At 36.6% G+C, this 17,612-nt stretch overlaps 1 protein-coding gene across 1 annotated transcript in view; it reads left to right on the top strand.

The window, feature by feature from the left end:
- The window catches only part of wdr18 (WD repeat domain 18), an 89,615-nt gene extending 73,173 nt beyond the window's left edge, over nucleotides 1-16,442 (top strand). Inside the window, exons 8-10 of the mRNA XM_079598481.1 lie at nucleotides 6,618-6,784; nucleotides 10,572-10,640; nucleotides 15,859-16,442. Coding sequence (XP_079454607.1) covers nucleotides 6,618-6,784; nucleotides 10,572-10,640; nucleotides 15,859-15,987 — 365 coding nt within the window. The 3' untranslated portion in view covers nucleotides 15,988-16,442. The remainder of the gene's footprint in view (nucleotides 1-6,617; nucleotides 6,785-10,571; nucleotides 10,641-15,858) is intronic.
- Nucleotides 16,443-17,612: the final 1,170 nt, after the last annotated feature.

Below are 17,612 nucleotides of genomic sequence, written 5' to 3'. Positions count from 1 at the left end.
TATGGCTCTCTCTGGATAATTTTATATTGACTTAGCCAATGTGTCCCTTTGTTGTTGCCGTCAAATCTATAACTGTACAACTCCACAATTCCAATTTATATAAATACCTAAACTTATCCAAAAGTAATTCAAATCCACATCATAAATGACAAAAGTAATTACTACCAGACGGAGCGTGATCTTAAAGCTCGTCCCATGTTCTCTATCATCTTCTCATCAGATTCACTCAGCATTTGCCTTCTTTACAATTTGTCACTTGCCTTAACACATCTGTAATGAAAAAACACTCTCCAGAGGTTAAAGACACAATATACTCACTATTCAGGCGGAATAGCTGCCCTACACTTAACACCTACAAGACATAAAGTGCTGTCACCCTCACACACACTCATGCTAGACACACATACAGCATGTTAACTGCTCATTTACAATGTTCGCTTTTTTTTTTTTTTATATTAACTCTAAAAGTATAATATTTAAGGTTTAAATAAGATTTAAACTTCACATCTTTCTGTAGCTTTTATATAATTTTACATGGCCTTTCAAACCGTTTCAAATGTTCTATCTGTTCATTATTCATTTTTTCTTTAGAAAAGTCAACTGGGTTGTTTTGGTTCATTATCATTATTTTGTTTAAGCTTGCCTTACCAGGCCTGATAACAGAAAGACAAACAGAGTACCAAGTCCCTTCCTCCACTCAGCAGTCTCTCTTACACAAATAATCTTTTCAAACAGCCTCCTAAGACTGAAACTTAATTAATCATAGAACCCTTAATAGTTCATAAATGTTAATATACAAATGTTTAACTCAAATTAGAACCATTACAATAATCTAAAATACATTATGCTCTGAGTATTTATAAGGTTATCTTTAGTTTGAATACTTGTATAAATTCTCAATTCACCTAACTTTTGTTATCCAAACTCTACTAAAAACTGTCTTAATCTTTAGCCACCCACCATGTCTCATGATCTGCAGGAGTTAAAACCATCTTATAGACATATTAGTTCAAAATCAACACTTCTATAATTTTCCTTGCCCATAAGGCAACAACATCATGTTCCTGATATAAATTAATATTAATATTAATGTCTCCCCAACAAATAAAGACAATCAACTCATGGTCTCAGCTGGCTCCTGAAAGCACATTTCACATTAGCTCTTTATCTATAATTTCCATCAGACTTGTCACAATTGAAAACAAGCCATACAGTGAATTGCGGGGTTTTCTCTGGTGAGTGGTATAGAGGAACTTACATTCTCTCGGTCAAACAATGCTCTGCTGACCCCACAATGCTCTGCTGACCCCAGTGGCCTCTGGTAATCAGCGCTCAACTCTCATACCTTCTCACATATAACACCTCCATCCGGAGATGCAGTGTCCGGGACCCCCTGCGTTAGAATGTCTCCTGGCCAGGAAAATCATCCCGTCTTTGAGTAGCCACGTACCCACTGGTGACCCGCTCGCATCACACAATCAGTTTCCTCAACAGAACTCAGCTGTTTTTTTTGTTTTTTTTCTGGAGCTTAGGAAAGGCACATTCAAGAGTCACCTCACCTCCACCTGGACTGCCTAATATTGTTAAGGGAGACAGGTTAATAACAACAGTATTTAATCACTCAAATCTGTTAGACATGTCCGAATCAACAAAATCTCAGTGAACAAAATTCACATCGTCTATTCAGTGTACATCTATTGTCATGGTGATAGGTCCTGTGTCACTGTCATGGTGAAGGCTAAGATCAGACAAATACATTACTGGTCCTAAAATAACAAAGTACAAAAATGTCACTTCTCAATTCAGGTCTACATTATTATTTTAAAGACTTCTTTAAAGTCATTCAGTTTTACAAATCTAAAATATTTAAGTACAAATTGCCCTCTGAATGGCAATGATTTCCTTTAACATGATTTCTTTTAACATCTGTGTCTATAATTTTCAACTGAAACACTGTGCTTTACTAAATAGCTTATTGTCATGACAGGCTAAGATAACAGCCTTCTTACATTGAATGAGAGAGAGACTCAGGCCTTCAGGAGTTGGTACAATGTTTCTCATATTCTAAACATTCACAACTTTATCTTTTAATTCTGGCAGCTTAAGGCACCTTTGCCAGAAATTACATACGTTTTCAATATTAAAATAATTTTATAGTTGTCTTTTGCCCATACATCAGGGAATTTAGACATTAAAAATTTTCCACTCACATGAGTCTGAATCTTATCTTTTGAAACCAAAACATCTTCTAGCTGCTTCATGGTCAACACTACCAAGCTGTTTGTTTAATCAGATCCCTTTCTACATTTTTACATTTAGCAACAAATAGTTATTCTATTTCTCAATAACGTTTCATTAAAACATCTACATTTTAGTTGTCAGGTTTTCAATTACAACTTTATCTGACAATATTTTCCATATTTTCTCTTCTAGGGGTTTACCAATCTACAATTAGGATCTTCCAAAAACCTTTTTTTAAGCGTTTCATTATAAGACAATCATATTTTTAGTTACCTTTACTTTTACAAATATTTTGCTTATCTGCAATTTACATCTACTGGTACTTTAGTTCTTTCCTTTTAAAAGGATTTCCTTACAACTTAAATCTTTCAACTTTCTTTTCTCTTTCAATCTACTTACGACTTCCATCTATCAACTTTCTTTTCTCTTTCAATCTACTTACGACTTCCATCTATCAACTTTCTTTTCTCTTTCAATCTACTTACGACTTCCATCTATCAACTTTCTTTTACACCTTTCTGAGTGGGCATTTACAGTTACTGCTAAATGACCCCACTGACCACAATTAAAACATTCTCTGTCCCCTTCTCATATAGCTCGATCTCTCTGTGAGCTTTCAAACAGCTCCAGCTTACTGACACCCTTGAAGCAGTGTGTTCCAATCAGAATGTAAACACAGCTGATAAGCAGTTCTCTGTTCCTCTTACAGTCCACCAGTGGCGGATTCAATCACACTAGCCAAATCATAATCTTCATCATTATTGGCAGAACATTCATTTTCATAAACTGCACGGAAATGCATAAATTGTTTCTAAGTTGTTTTCACAAAGTTTCTGTTTAACTTTAACACTTGTCCAGGGAAAATTATCCCCGACCCATAATTTCCTTTATAAAACAGACAATGTCTTTTTTCTCAATGACTTAATATCAACAAAATATCCGACATTTTACATTATTGAATTTCAAAATCTGTCTTTACATCTCTCTAATTCGGTATTATCATCAACAACAGTGATTACAATAGCAAGTACACATTTAACACCCAGAAGCCGGGCTGAATAAGCACGCGCTGTTGCTGTACTCCCAGTCTTTAGGTTCAAAAGATAATGGTTGTCAAACCAAAAGTAAACATAATTTCACTCTTTATTTTACCACTAAAATATAGAATTGTTCCCCATTTTGCTTAATGAAACATTCATTATCTTAAATCATGTTAATCCCTGTTAATCATACTCAATACCTTATCATTATTATTTTTAATCTGAACCTCACAAAGAGGATCAACTTTTGTTACAAAAAAAATCTTCTGACATCTAATGTCATGCATCCATCTAATGGGTGAAAAATAAAAACCCTTTTATCAGTTATATTCAATCTTACTATATGGCAATACATTCTACATCGACTCGGTTCTCTTTTATCTGCTTCAAGCCAACAACTCATTGTCTTTTCACACTTTTACACACGTTGAACGCAGACACAACAACTTCGGTTTCTCACTGCCCTGTTCAACTGATTCCCGCACCATCTTGTGGTGCTCAATATCATACATTTCTGCCCTTAATTTTTTTTTCTCATTTGACAAAACACCGGTGTACCAAATTTCGCAAGCTTGCTTTTAAAACATCCCCATACTTTGGCTGTTTCACTGTCTTCTGTGGATTTTCCTTTGCGCGCGTTCTCTTTATTTGTCAGACGTCTCTGAAACAAACCCGATCTTTTCTTTTAACCCAAGTCGGTTGGGTTCGCACTATTAGTGCTTCTCCTAATTATGGTTTACCAAAAATCTGTTACGATTTTCTTGGCTCCCCCAATTAGTCTCAGCACCCAAAAATAACTTGCTCCGTGGTGGAACAATTAATTTTCAGGTACCTATCTGTATGAAATGCTTTTGGTCTGTCACAGTTCTCAATTAATTCCAGATTATTTATCTGCTTGAAATATCTTGTTCTGTCACAGACCTCAATTAATTTCAGATCCTTACCACAGAAAACAGTTCCCAGCCAATATGGTTCAATTTCACTCTTCCCCCAATTAAACTGAATTTAATTACCTTACTCAGAGATGTTGTTCTGTGCCACCTTGAGTTCTTTTGATTTCCAGTAGTCGATCCTCCCGGGGCTCTGACATCGGCCGGCCTCTCTCTCTCAAGTTTACGAGGTAGAGCTGGAACTTACTCAGTCCAGGTGGCCAAACACCGTCCGATCTCAGGTCCAGGAGGCATCGTCCAAGGAATCTCACTTCTGACACCAAATTGTTGTGGCAAAAATTCATCAAACAAACATCACTGCGTAAGGGAGACTCAGAGTCAAATTATAAAATTAAAAGTATTTATTCTTGCAAGAAGGAGCAGTCTAATACACAGCTGTTACCCTGTGCAGAAGAGTGACACACCCCCCAGACAGACTGAACCAGCTTTTATCTATAAGTTCCAAGGCCTTCTCCGCAGAGCCTTCCTACCAGTAGTTTTCCATAGACTAAGCCCTCCTTCACCAAATGGCCTTCTGACATCTAGGTCAGAGGTCCTCGTTCGTCTGTTCTCTGGAGTGTCTCTCCCTTCTGCCTTCCCAGGTACATAAAAAGAATCTTCTCTCACTACAAGTGAGAGTCACACATGTGACATTCTTTGAATCATCTATATTTTACTAAAGATCAATGAATATCATAAAACCGCCACCACAAGATCATTCTCAAATCATGCTGGAGAACATGATCATCTGGTTTACACTAGCTTTGGTTTGAATCCTTCAATCTGCTTTAGAGGGATGTTCAGTACACAAGCTAATGTAGTTCGGTTGAGTCTGCCACAGTTCTCACTGGTGGGGATGATTTGTGTTTAGCTCTTGTAAGGAGGACAGTTAGACCGCAGATGCCAGAAGCTCAGTTGGACCTGGTTGTTATTAATTAATCTCAGGTGAACTGCACGAACATTGTTTCATTCCTGAGAGTGTGTAGACACTGCGTCAACTCGAAAAAACAACAAAAACAAACGTTCTCCTGCCACTGTGTCTTGTTCAGTATGAAAGAGGTTTCAGACAGACAGATGGTTTCAGTGATTTGGTGCTAGTTTGTTCTACGCTGACAGTAATGGGCAAATAAAAATGTCCGACATTGTAAGCGGGAGGTAAAGAGCTCTGTGGTGTTTCAGAGTGCTGGAGTTGTAAAAGATTATCTGCCGGTTTTATCTCCTCAGTTTCCAATCCAAGTAAGGGGAGAACTGATGTGGGAAAAAAATCATGAAATTCATAACATTGAGATTTTCTGGATAGTCGACTTTTCACCCAAACAACACACACACACACTCACACACACACACACACACACACACACACACACACACGCACACACACACACACATATATATATATATGTTCTAGCCCTGGTAGGCAGAAATTTCTATTTAAACCCTTGTCAGACATCCCTCGACTGTATGGGCAGATCATGATACGCAAACTAGTAAAAAGTTTTGATGGATGATTACAATCAAGGTAAAGACGATTGCGGTGACGTACAGGAGTTCTTGTCCTGTTCTGTCACTTGACTTGTTTAAAATGTAAACAAGCTCTTTGCCGTTTCATTGTACATACACTGTGAATTCTGAAGTTTTAATGACGACAAAATGAACTTGAACAAAAATAAACGGTCTACAAAAGGGTGTGATTTATCTTGATACATTTTTTAAAATATAAGATCATAAATATGATCAATGGATTTTTTAACTTTTAACCTTTTGAATTTGGGTCAGTACGTTTTTTTCTGTTTTTGAAAGAAGTGCCTTATGTTCCAAAATCAAAAATACAGTAAACAAATTAATATTGTGAAATTATTAAAATTTAAAATAACTGTTTTCTATTTAATTTTTTTTAAAATGTAATTTATTCCTGTTATGCAAGGCTGAATTTTCAGCAGATTCCTTGCAAATTATTCTATGATGATTTTGAGTTAAAAAAAAAACATTTCCTTTTATTGCTGCTTTATTTATTTGTTTGTTTTTTTGGTGGAAATTATATATTTTTTGAGGAGCAGCCGTTCACAGCAGCAAAAACAGCATTTTTTGGGGGGAATAGAAATCTTTTGTAATGTGATAACGTTATTGTAATACATATGCAATATAAAAAAAATATTACTTTGGAAGTTTGTATATATTTTATTTTGTCATCAAAAATAATAATTTTAGCCTTTTTTTATAAGATATTTGTTTAGCTCTTTCACAACACTGTTCTTGCATATTTCATTGTTTTCAGGGCTGACTGAGAAAATTCTTGGTGTTAAAATGGATCGTTTTTATTTGAGAATTTCAGTATTCACAAACCTTTACTGAACTGCTACAGTTTTCAGAGAGAACTGATATTCTTTCCCCCTTGTCTCCTCAACAGGTCCTGTGACCAATGCTACTATCATACCAGCACCTGCCAACATGTTCCTTTCTGACAGTCGTCCATCCGTCCCACTGCCACGGTTCAGCCGCCACCTGAACCCGTCCGAGCAGGCTGACGGCACGGGCACCGGAGGCATGTGTCTGAGACTGGGAGCCAACACACAGGTAACATCTGGGATATATGCAATCAAAAAATAAGATTAGGTCCGCTGAGACTATTTATGAGATGCCAGAATTACTCATTTAGAGCAATGTTTTTACAGTTACTTTTACTTATCATTTCGGATTCAGTATGCAGAAACTTGATCTACCCTCATAAATGCAAAAGGTCACAAGCAAAAGTTTACCCAGAGATCATATAACAGTCTTAAAGATGCTGTGACAAAAACATTTTTATTTATATTCATTCCTATAGTATATAATATTATATATTATCTATCTCGTATGAGATATTTTTTACATACATATCTTGATTTTTTTTGTTGTTGTTTTTTTGTTTAAAAGAGTTGTTCTTTTTTTATGCCAATTTGACAAGTTTACTTAAATGCACAAAGTACATTTTGTGATTATCTTGTTTGAAATAATTATGATTTTTTTTTTCTCTTGCACTTTTCTCTATTAATGAACACAAGCAAGATTTATACATTATTTGCAGCAGTATTTACCTATATATTGTTTTGAGTCAAATCGCTGAAGCAGTTTGAAAATTGACACATTATTTATTTATTTGTGCGGCTGAAGTTTAAATCAGAGACATCTATCTTAAAGTCGGTATGGAATAAAAACTCACATTTTGTAAATGGCTTGTAATATCTTATTGCGAATTATTCAACCATGCATATGTTTCATTTGTCAAAACCTCAAAATTCTGATGAAACGTGTGCCTAATGTATGCCAGACTTTTCCAATTTAGTCTGCCTAAACCCTGCTCCTCTCATACAGTCGACTGCAAGTTCGCATTCAGGTCTGACTTCATCCAATCAACAACCAATGAATCCAACTTAGTCCTTTTCTATTTCCTATTTCTTTTCAAGAGGGTTCAATGCTAGCCTAATGACACGCTCTTTAGAAGACTCACTTTAAATGCATCTACTAAATGACTAAATGCAAATACACAAAAATAAAAATTGGCAACAAAAGCATTGCTAATCAATCACGAATATTCCGTGTCATCCAGCCCTACTTTCCACCATCCTCAAAAGTGTAAGTAAGTGGATGTTTTTTTTCTTTAGATCAGATGTTTTAGTTTCACTGACACTCTGTAAGGTGTAACAGCTGCGTGTGGGTGAGATGATTGGGTCAAAGATGTTTAAAGATAGTTGCACATATGGATTGGTCTCCTCACCACCAGCAGTTTTCAAACATGATGAATGTTTACAGCTGTTAGCACCTGAACGTAATTCCTCCCATGTCAAAATCAATTATAGACTCATAAATGAAATGCTAATACAAAGTCTTAAATTTGCTCACCACCTGCTCTGTGGCTCCAACCTTTGCGTTTTTTGTGTCGTTCCTTCTTTCTGCATATCTGCTGTTTTCCCCTTCCTCCCCTCCCCCCCTCAGCTTGTTTACCGAGCGGCTAATCTTCCAGCCTCTGGGAGAGCACATCCTATCTGGAAAACACGCTTCTTTCACCTCTGCACAGCGAGAGGAAACCTAAAACAAATGTTTTGATAAGTGCATTAATACTTCTACCACGACCCAAAATAACACGTTCCAACTGCGACCCAGAGGCTGCGCCCAACATCACACATTCGGTGTGACTGGCGTGTGCCACACAGCGTGTAAATTAAAGCTGCTCTGAGAAAATTAATTTCTCTTTTGGAATTGTTTCCGTTATTCACTTGGAAGGCGAAGCAACGACCCCGCTGTGTGGGGGGGAGGCACGCTGCAAAACTCCCGAATTAAACCATGTGACCCTTTTAATAATCGTGACCTGTTAACAGCCTGGCTGACTAAATTCTGATGGAGGTCAAGCAGAATGGTTTCATGAGTTGCCATCGGTTGAGCTTAGGTCTGCTCCGCTATGTGCTAATGGAGTTAAGCTTGAGGATCAATGGGTTGTTATTATTATTACCCTTACCTTTTCATAAATATTGGAGATCTATTATTTGGACCTGAATTAGGCAGATCATGGTGGTGGGCTAAAGCTGTTGGGGGTTCTGCAGAGGTTGACCGATTGGCTTTCATGGTGAATTCTAAGGCTTTTGTTTGCACTTGAACTCAGTTGTAATTCACCTCCTTTTATGTGATTGGATGTTTCTTGGGCACTTCTGGCCCCTGGACATTTAGAAAACACACTTGTTGTCACACAACTACGTTTATTTAATTTGTCCACTAACAATGATCCAGCACAGTGTAACTTCCACCTCATCTCAAATGATGTTTTGTGTTTAGTAGCATTCTGTGGTGGAAATCTTAGTAATGGAAATTACATTTTAAACATTTGCAATAAAATGGTCGACTCAAAGGCAAGGCTGCCTAACATTTTACCCTACATACACACAAATAACTATGTTACACTTTTTAATAAAACTACAGTTTTGTTGGAAATGATGAAGTAACATTAACCTTTATTTCTTGATTTCTTTATTGATTAATCTTGTTTTAACCACGTACATTAACTACTTTTGATTTTTTTATTTAAATTCAGCAAATTTATGGGATAATTTCCACCACAACAAACAATTTGCAAATGTGCAAATTGTTTGTTGTGGTGGAAAGTATGCCACAGTTGTGGGACCAAATTCATAATTTCCACACAATAAATATTGAAATAGTTTATATTATAATTCATGAAGGCATGGCAATTTTAATGTGATCTACATACTGTAGAAAGAAATAAATACTTTTTTCATTTTCTTCCGTACACTGTTGTTCAAAAGTTTAAGGTCTTTTAATGTTTTTGAAAGTCTCTTATGCTCACCCAGGCCGCATTTATTTGATCAAAAATACAGTAAACCAGTAAATTTGTGAAAAAATATTAGAATATAAAATAGCTATTTCCTATTTGAATGTTTTTTTAAATGTAATTTATTTAGCTATTTAAAAGCTGAATTTTCTGCAGCCATCACTCCAGTCTTCAGTCACACGATAATATGCTGATTTGATGCTCTAGAAACGTTTATTATTATTATCAATGTTGACAATAGTTGTGCTGCTAATATTTCTGTGAAAACCATATTTTTGTGCATTTTACAGTAGCATTTATTTGAAATAGAAATATTTTGTAAAATTGTAAATGTCTTTACTCTCACTTTTAATCATGTAATGCATCCCTGCTGAATAAAAGTATATACCGGTGTATATATGTATTTTATTTTTTATTTTTTTAATCTTTCTGACCCCATAAGTTTGATCAGTATTGTAAATGATAAAAAAAAAAATCAACATAGCCTCCACATTGAGAAATGATACCATTACAGTGTTAGGAGTACAATATCTCAAATTTGTGAGCGTTGTGGGAATCCTTTGAGAGCAGAATCAAAATACCGTGCTGGGCACCAGCTTTACTCATCTTCCTGTGAAATCAGCAGACTCACTGTATCCATCCAGGCAGGAATAGTAAATTTCCGCAGACGTGCACTGATGGTCTGTAAATCAGCAGAGTTAGATGGCAGAATCTGGGAAGGGCTGTTAAAAAGAGATTGACCTTGCTAGGATTTTCATTGTCAGCCTTAATAATCTCGTTGGACCCTTGGAACAACGTCATGCTCTCCACAAACCCACGGCCACTTACTCACTGTCAGTAGTGATCAGCCTTCTGGAGACAGCCATGATTAGACCTTGTTTGTAACTGACCCTCACAGTTGGCACAGCCTCTTCAGGACACTTGCATCATGGGAAATGCCTACACACAAATACCTTATTGGCACACTCAATCATTGTTGTAGCTTAACATACTATTGTGATGATGTTTAAAGTGTTTCGCTTTGTCTTCTCACTCGCTCAGGAGCCGGAGGGGACGTATTTGGAGAAAGCAGACGAGCTCTACTCTCTGATGTGTGCCGTCACAGACAAGGTAAGCAGGGAAGCGTACCATTCAGTCATTGCCGTGAGCTGAATTTAAGCAAGGCTTTCAAGGCGGAGACAGTTTATAGCCTGTTGGCTTTGATTCTTGTAATGATCCGCATGAAGAGAGAGGAGACAGAGCAATCGTCACAAGTAGTGTTGACTAGTGCTTGGCTTTGCAGAGTAATCAGCCCATAATTGCCACTTTAAGATGGCTAATAATTTTGCCCACCTGGGTAATTAACAGAACTTTTTCGGGTTTTTTTGACGACGAATTTTTGGTAAAACATTGCTTAAATAAAATGTTTAGCAATGTATACATGTTAATTTAATTTAGCTCCAATTTAATTAGCTATTATACTTCTTTTTTTTAAGGCAACAATCACGGTAGCTGAATCCGACGTCGTCCCCTATACCCTCAAATAGGGCGCTATTTGAGGGGACAGCCATTTGTAGTGGTGTCCAAATCCATAGTGGGCATTATTGAGTGCACTCATTCAATTCCACATTGCACCGAAATAACAAGTGTACAGCTGATGCTCCGCGGCTGTCCGCATTCGCTCACTCGTATTTATTCACTCCTTCAAGTGAACGGAATAGTGAATGAGGGATTATGGGGCGATTTCGGATTCAGCCTATTTCTATTGCTCAAATTTGAGATTAACAATTTTTCAGACTAAACGTAATTTTCTAAGGGATCAAACTTCGATTGACTGGTAGTCTGTAAAATGTGCAAAAACCACTTGGACATTGAATGATGGATATTAATGAATGCTATCTATGGTCCAGAATATTAGAGACATGGGGATGGACACTTTTAAGTTTGGCCAAGTCACTCATAACTCGTTTGTCACAGACTGAAGTGTGAGAGATATGAGACCGGTGCAGCATGCAGGTGGAGCTCATCTGTGATCACACCACCGGCTTTGCGCCGTTCTCTCACGGCTCTCTGCCTCGTCCTGCTCGCCACTCTTATAGTTTTGGAATCATTGGCTCAAGTCGAACAGAACAGTGTAGAAAGATTCTCTGGAGACCGAATATCAATAATTATGTAAAAAAGATGAACTTTCTATTTATCTCTGCAACGGCTCTCCAAAACCTTTAAAGTGGTTGTGGCAAATTTCACTTAAATGTATATAATAATGAACACCTCTGATTGGCCATTGTGTTCACACGTTCATCGGATATGTCTGATTGGCTACAATAATCAACGCATGGGAGCGTTTGAAAGTGTTTTAAAAAATAGCTGATAGACGCCTGCTTTCAAGCGCTCCCGTCTGTGTCTGTGCAAGCGCTCGGTGAAAAGTCATTCATGTATACAGTATTTACATGTTTTTGAAGCGCTGATCATGTTTACGATTCCGCTCAACAGCGCTCAAAGCGTCACGTTTTTTACATTTACAAAAACATACCGTTGTTTCTTGACAACTCTACTGTAATGCCAGCCAAATGATGTTTGTAATATTTGTAATGTGTTAAACAAATCATTAATTGCAGAAACGTGCAATATCGCTCTATATCAGCACGACTGTGATTCGTCCGTAGGCAAACACAGCCGTGCTGATATAGAGGCATATCTCATGGCTACGAGCGTGATATTGCATTTACACAACAGTTCAACAACACAAGTTTGTAAATAAATAAGAAGCGACAACGGAGTGTCTTTAAAAACCCTCTTTTGTGCCGAACTACTTCCGTCTGCCACTGACTCAAATCTCAAGTTGACACTTTAACAGTTTAACAAGCCTCCGTCACTAATTCTAAAACGTCACTTTAGAACTAGCAACGAAAGAGTTGCTTCATTGAAGCTTACATCTTCAAATATGGCATGTTATTTGCATAAAATAATATTTATTGAAAAATATGAATTAAGTAAACAATATTAGCCATTATAAAAGTATAAGAAATGTGTAGAATAGAAAATGAATAAGCAAACAGTTCAGTCAAAAATACAAAAGCAGCGCTAGTTAATAGTACAGGATTTCAGTTAAAAAATAAAGTTATGAAACTTAACTTTGCCCTTAGCCAAATCGATTTGCTCTGGAACGAGTAATAGATTAATAAGGCCAAAGATTGCCCGTTTGATATGCACAAAATTAATTATACCTTGTGTTTAAACACTATCTACATAAGAGCCAGTGGCAAATTCCTGAAGGACTAGCCAAGATAAAGCTTTTCTCTGCGGGTACATGAGCGCTGAGCGGCAGCTGGTGGTCTGGAGCTCAATCTCTCTGAAAACCTCGAAACAAATGTTCAAATAGGTGGAATGTTTATATACAAGTTGCTTATTTGAGGTCTAAATAACTACATTCCCACTTAAAAAGAGAACCAGAACGAACTGTTGTATATAATGTAATGGAAAATGAATGAATAATGACTTGAAATGAATTCATTATGTGAGAAGGAACGGCTGAGATTTAGGAATGGGTTGCATGCGGCAACGGTCAATTATACAAAATATTTGAGCGCAGCGTGCTGTGATTTACAGAGGTGATCGATTCAATACTATACTCTTTTATTTAGAGCACCTTCTTCAGGAAATGAGCCACTTGCACACCTCTGTCAGAGTCTACTGTGATTTATACTGCTGATAGAGCAGCTCCACCGGGCCGCTCTTATCCGAGGGTTCGGACTCTCTCCATGGGATGTTGAAAGTGTAGTCAAGAGCTATTTAAAAGCCAGCGGAGGAGAACACGATCAGACTGGGCTTGAAGCTGAACTGATTAACACATAAAGCCGAAGAGTTTATTTTTACTGATCTCAACACTCATAAAAAGGAAGCCTTTAGAGTAGAGGTGGGGTGCCTCGTTCTACTGAAAATGCGAGACTTGAATTGCTGTCAACTTGTTTTTTTTATGCGCCCCCTTAATTAGAAGAGGGTGTCTGCGTACTATCGGGCCCATTGAACATCAGTTGTTCGGGGAATTATTTACAGGGAGCTGCAAGCAAAGCACAGGCTGCGTTCCTCATAACTCTGTCCAAATACATTATTTTAGGCTCTTTAAAATGTCAAAGTACAGTGAGTCCAGATGGTCCCCGCAGTGCCGTCCATCTGGAGGGACTGAGGGGTGTTTTGGGGTTTGTTGCCATTACCCGTCTATGAACACGTTCAGGTCACCATAGAGGTTGCTTCCTCATCCTCATGGATCTCCTGACGCTTTTAAACTGAGTCCGGCTCTGGCAGGACCATTAAGTGGATTAGTTTCACTCACTCAAAAGGGAGTTGGATCCTGCCGGCAAGCTCGGAGCCCGCTGTTTATTCAGGAGATGTATGTAAATAAATAAATAACTGGAGAGCAAGAGTTTTTTTTTTTTTACCTCCCACCAGCCATCCCCCACCCACTTAATCTGGGTGAAATGTGCATCGCTGTCACTCGGCGCTCGCCTGCACGGGGAATCAAGCACAAAAGGAATGTCAATATTTTCTCCGCTAGATTAGGGATGTTCTAAAACGGGATTTGATGACCTCAGCGAAAATCTATGATGGAACTTGAATCCTAAACCCAGGTGCAGGGTTTTTATTTTTGACATGGAAAAAAAGCTCACCTCCTCATTTACACACAGTTCATCTTCTGGCTTGTATATGCTTGCGATTTTAGCTCTTTTAGATTAAAGGAATGTTCCGGGTTCAATATAAGTTAAGCTCAATTGACTTCTGTGACATTTCGTCGATAACCACAAAAAAATTATTAGACTCTTCACCTAGATATTAAAAACAAACACAGATCGGTTTATGAACTCACAGTTGAAGAACTATTATATTATATTATATTATAAATTGTCTACTTCTAACTTTTTATTATATATTTGCTATATGTTGTATGCATGTTGTGAAGTTGTGCCTGCAGTGAAAAAACTAATGTACATGTTCCACTTCTCAGTTGTATCATTTGTCATGATGCAATGAAAAATTGTGAGGACGTAATTTCAGGTGTTCATCCTAACCTTTCACTTATTATTCCCAGACTATAATTCAGTAAATCACTTGGTAGACCTGCCACATACATATTATTAGATGTTATTTTTTATTTTATGTTATTTTTTGTGTGAAAATGACCAGATGAAAGGAGCTATCCTGTGCAACCAAGGAGGATATTAAAAATTAATAATATGACTAAATATGGTCTATCGGTTTTATATATCTATCTGAATGTGAATGGTCATAATGTCCACATCATTATTTTAAAGCACTGACAGACCACTGCCATGCAGAATGTAAAGTGCTGTGGCTGGTCAAGGAACAGTAGTATAGTCAGCATTTTGACAGGAGGATGAAAATCAAATGTTTGGGAGCACCTCAAAACAGCTTGTAAAGACCTGGATGAGAACTCAAATTTAATCTTGAACTTTGAAGCATAAAAACCCCAAAAGGCTGTTTTGAGAGGTTGTGTACCAGTAAATAAACCATTTTATTAGTTTTCTACTGCAAAAAACAACAACTTGCATTTGCCATAGAACATGAGGACTGGAGTGAAGATTGGAGCCGTGTTCTGAAGGGATAATATACATTCAGCCGGTTGTTATCAGAATAAGCCCAGACAGGGTGATCGGGACCCTGACGCGAAGAAGAGGGGGGTCTTCATCACCCTGAAGGGGTTTATTCTGTGATGACAACCTGCTGGATTTATTATCCTGCTTATTACACAGCTACTTGCCACATAAGAAAATAATCAGACATGAATTTGGCCCTTGAAATGGACCAATCATTGGGAATCCTGCTGAACACAATGTAGACAAGTATGGAAGATCTGTTTGGAGATCAAATATGTATTTTCCAACATGATTATGATCCCAAACACACCACACAATAATGAGTTGTGGTTATTGCAGTCACAAACACAACGCAACAAAATTGCCTAATTTTGCTCTAAAATTCTGCCCTAAAATGTAGCTTGAGTGATATTTTACAGTCAAACTGGCCTATACCCCACTGTAAAAACATCAATTTGTCTGCTGAGTGTGTTATTGGAGACATTTGTACAATAACATGTTTGTTTAAACATATTCATTCTGAAGATTAGTGCCTCGCATACAAATGAATGTCCACCCTAACAGTCGCTAACAAAATAATCTTTAAAAATCCTTCTTCTGTAATTGTGAACGGCTGGAAAGGTCAATATACATGTCATGAAAAGTCATTGTTAAAAAAATGTGTTGGAACTCTGTCTGTCAAAAAGATATGTCATGATAACTTTGTTTCTCTCTCTCTCTCTCTGTGGTGCAACCAGAGCATGTTTGGTGATGGGGAGAACACTAAGGTACGAGTGTCTGAACTAGAGGAGGAGATGAGGACCCTGAAGAAGATCAATAAAGATCTGTACGAGTTCTCCTCTCAGCTCCTGACCAAACCCAACTAAGAGCTTTCAGCTGCAGAGGTCCTCCAACAGAACAGTCGTGCCAGTTTGAGAACAGCAGGATGGGGAAATGCATTTAAAATTGTTTAACTCTTTGCAATGGACTGAAAAATGGCAACTGTTCTTTCCTGCCCTATTTTTATGTCCTAAGGGCAAAATTTGTTTTTCGCATCAATCTCAACACAAGCTCACGGACCGGAATTATATTTGTAGTGTGTTTGTTTGATGACATTTACTTTTTGATGATATTTGCTGTTTATGTTAAAGATGTTGACCTGTACACTTTATTAAAAAACTTTCATTCACCCATTTTTCAGCCTCTTTGTTAGGTTTCTAAATACTGTCCATTTGGATCATCACTTAAGGCACAGTTCTTAAAATAAAATAAAGTCTGAATAATCTTTGTAGAGGATTTTTTTTCTTATTTAATTTTAATAATGACATTTAGGTAATTTCTTAAAGAATTCTGATTAATTTCTTTAAGTGCTACTTTAGTTTCTACCCCTTCACAGTACATTTGGAAACAATATAATTATAATTTGATAGATATTCTACACTCCGTTTTGGTGTGCTTTGTATAATGCAAAAATCACACATTAATATATAATTATATCTCATAACTATCTTATATCTCATTTCTCTTATTTTTAAAAGGGGAAATGTCAAAGCACAACAGGGCTGAACAAAGACAAATTAAGATTTGTTTTATTATTCAGTTATTAACCTTTATGTGCTACTGTAGTTTAACCTCATCACAGTAAGTTTGGATAATATATGCTTAGGATTTGATTGATAACTGCAGTGTCACTCAGTTTTGTTTTGCTTTGTAAAATGTGAATTACACATTATATAATATCCAATAACATTTCTCTTATTATTAAAAGGGAAAATATCAGAGCATAACAGGGTTGAACAAAGACAAACTGAAAAATGTCTAACAAATTGCAAGTTTTTATATATATATATATTAATAGTTGTTACTAATCGTTAAGTGCTACTTTATTTCAACCCCATAACGGCAAATTTGAAAATTATATACTTTATATAAATTGTATACTATAATTTGCTGAATAACTGCAGTATCGCTCAGGTTTGGTGTGCTTTGTAAAATGTAAATCCCACATTATATAATGGAAAATGTCAGTATAACAGGGCTGAACAAAGACAAATGAAGAATTATTTTTTTACAAATTGCATGAAGCATGTAAAAATATATATATATAAAACCATATAACCAATTTGAATTTAATGGCGATGAATGGGAGCATACAAATTGTCAGATATATTTATTTTATATTTTATTTTAACTTGTATTTTTATTATTTTTTAGTAGTATTTTATTATTTCTATTTTATTATATTTTTTTTATTTTTTTTTATTATATTTTATATGATTGACTTTTTTCCTGCACCAAATAAATGTATGAAATAATGTGAACAAGTTTAGTAGTATCCTGTTAATTGTATCAGTATTAAGCGATGGAAGCACAAACTATGAAAGTTCAGATTCCCATAGACTTCATCATCAGAAAACACAATCCGTGATCTTTTTTTATCGTCCCACCTGTTACCAAACATGGGTCATTCTCAGGTAAGTGTCCCGGCTGTACACCCAGCAGCTGTCAGCAA

This window comes from Phoxinus phoxinus (assembly GCF_949152265.1).
Source record: "Phoxinus phoxinus genome assembly, chromosome: 22".
Taxonomy (NCBI): domain Eukaryota; kingdom Metazoa; phylum Chordata; class Actinopteri; order Cypriniformes; family Leuciscidae; genus Phoxinus; species Phoxinus phoxinus.
This window is presented reverse-complemented; position numbering and strand designations above follow the sequence as displayed.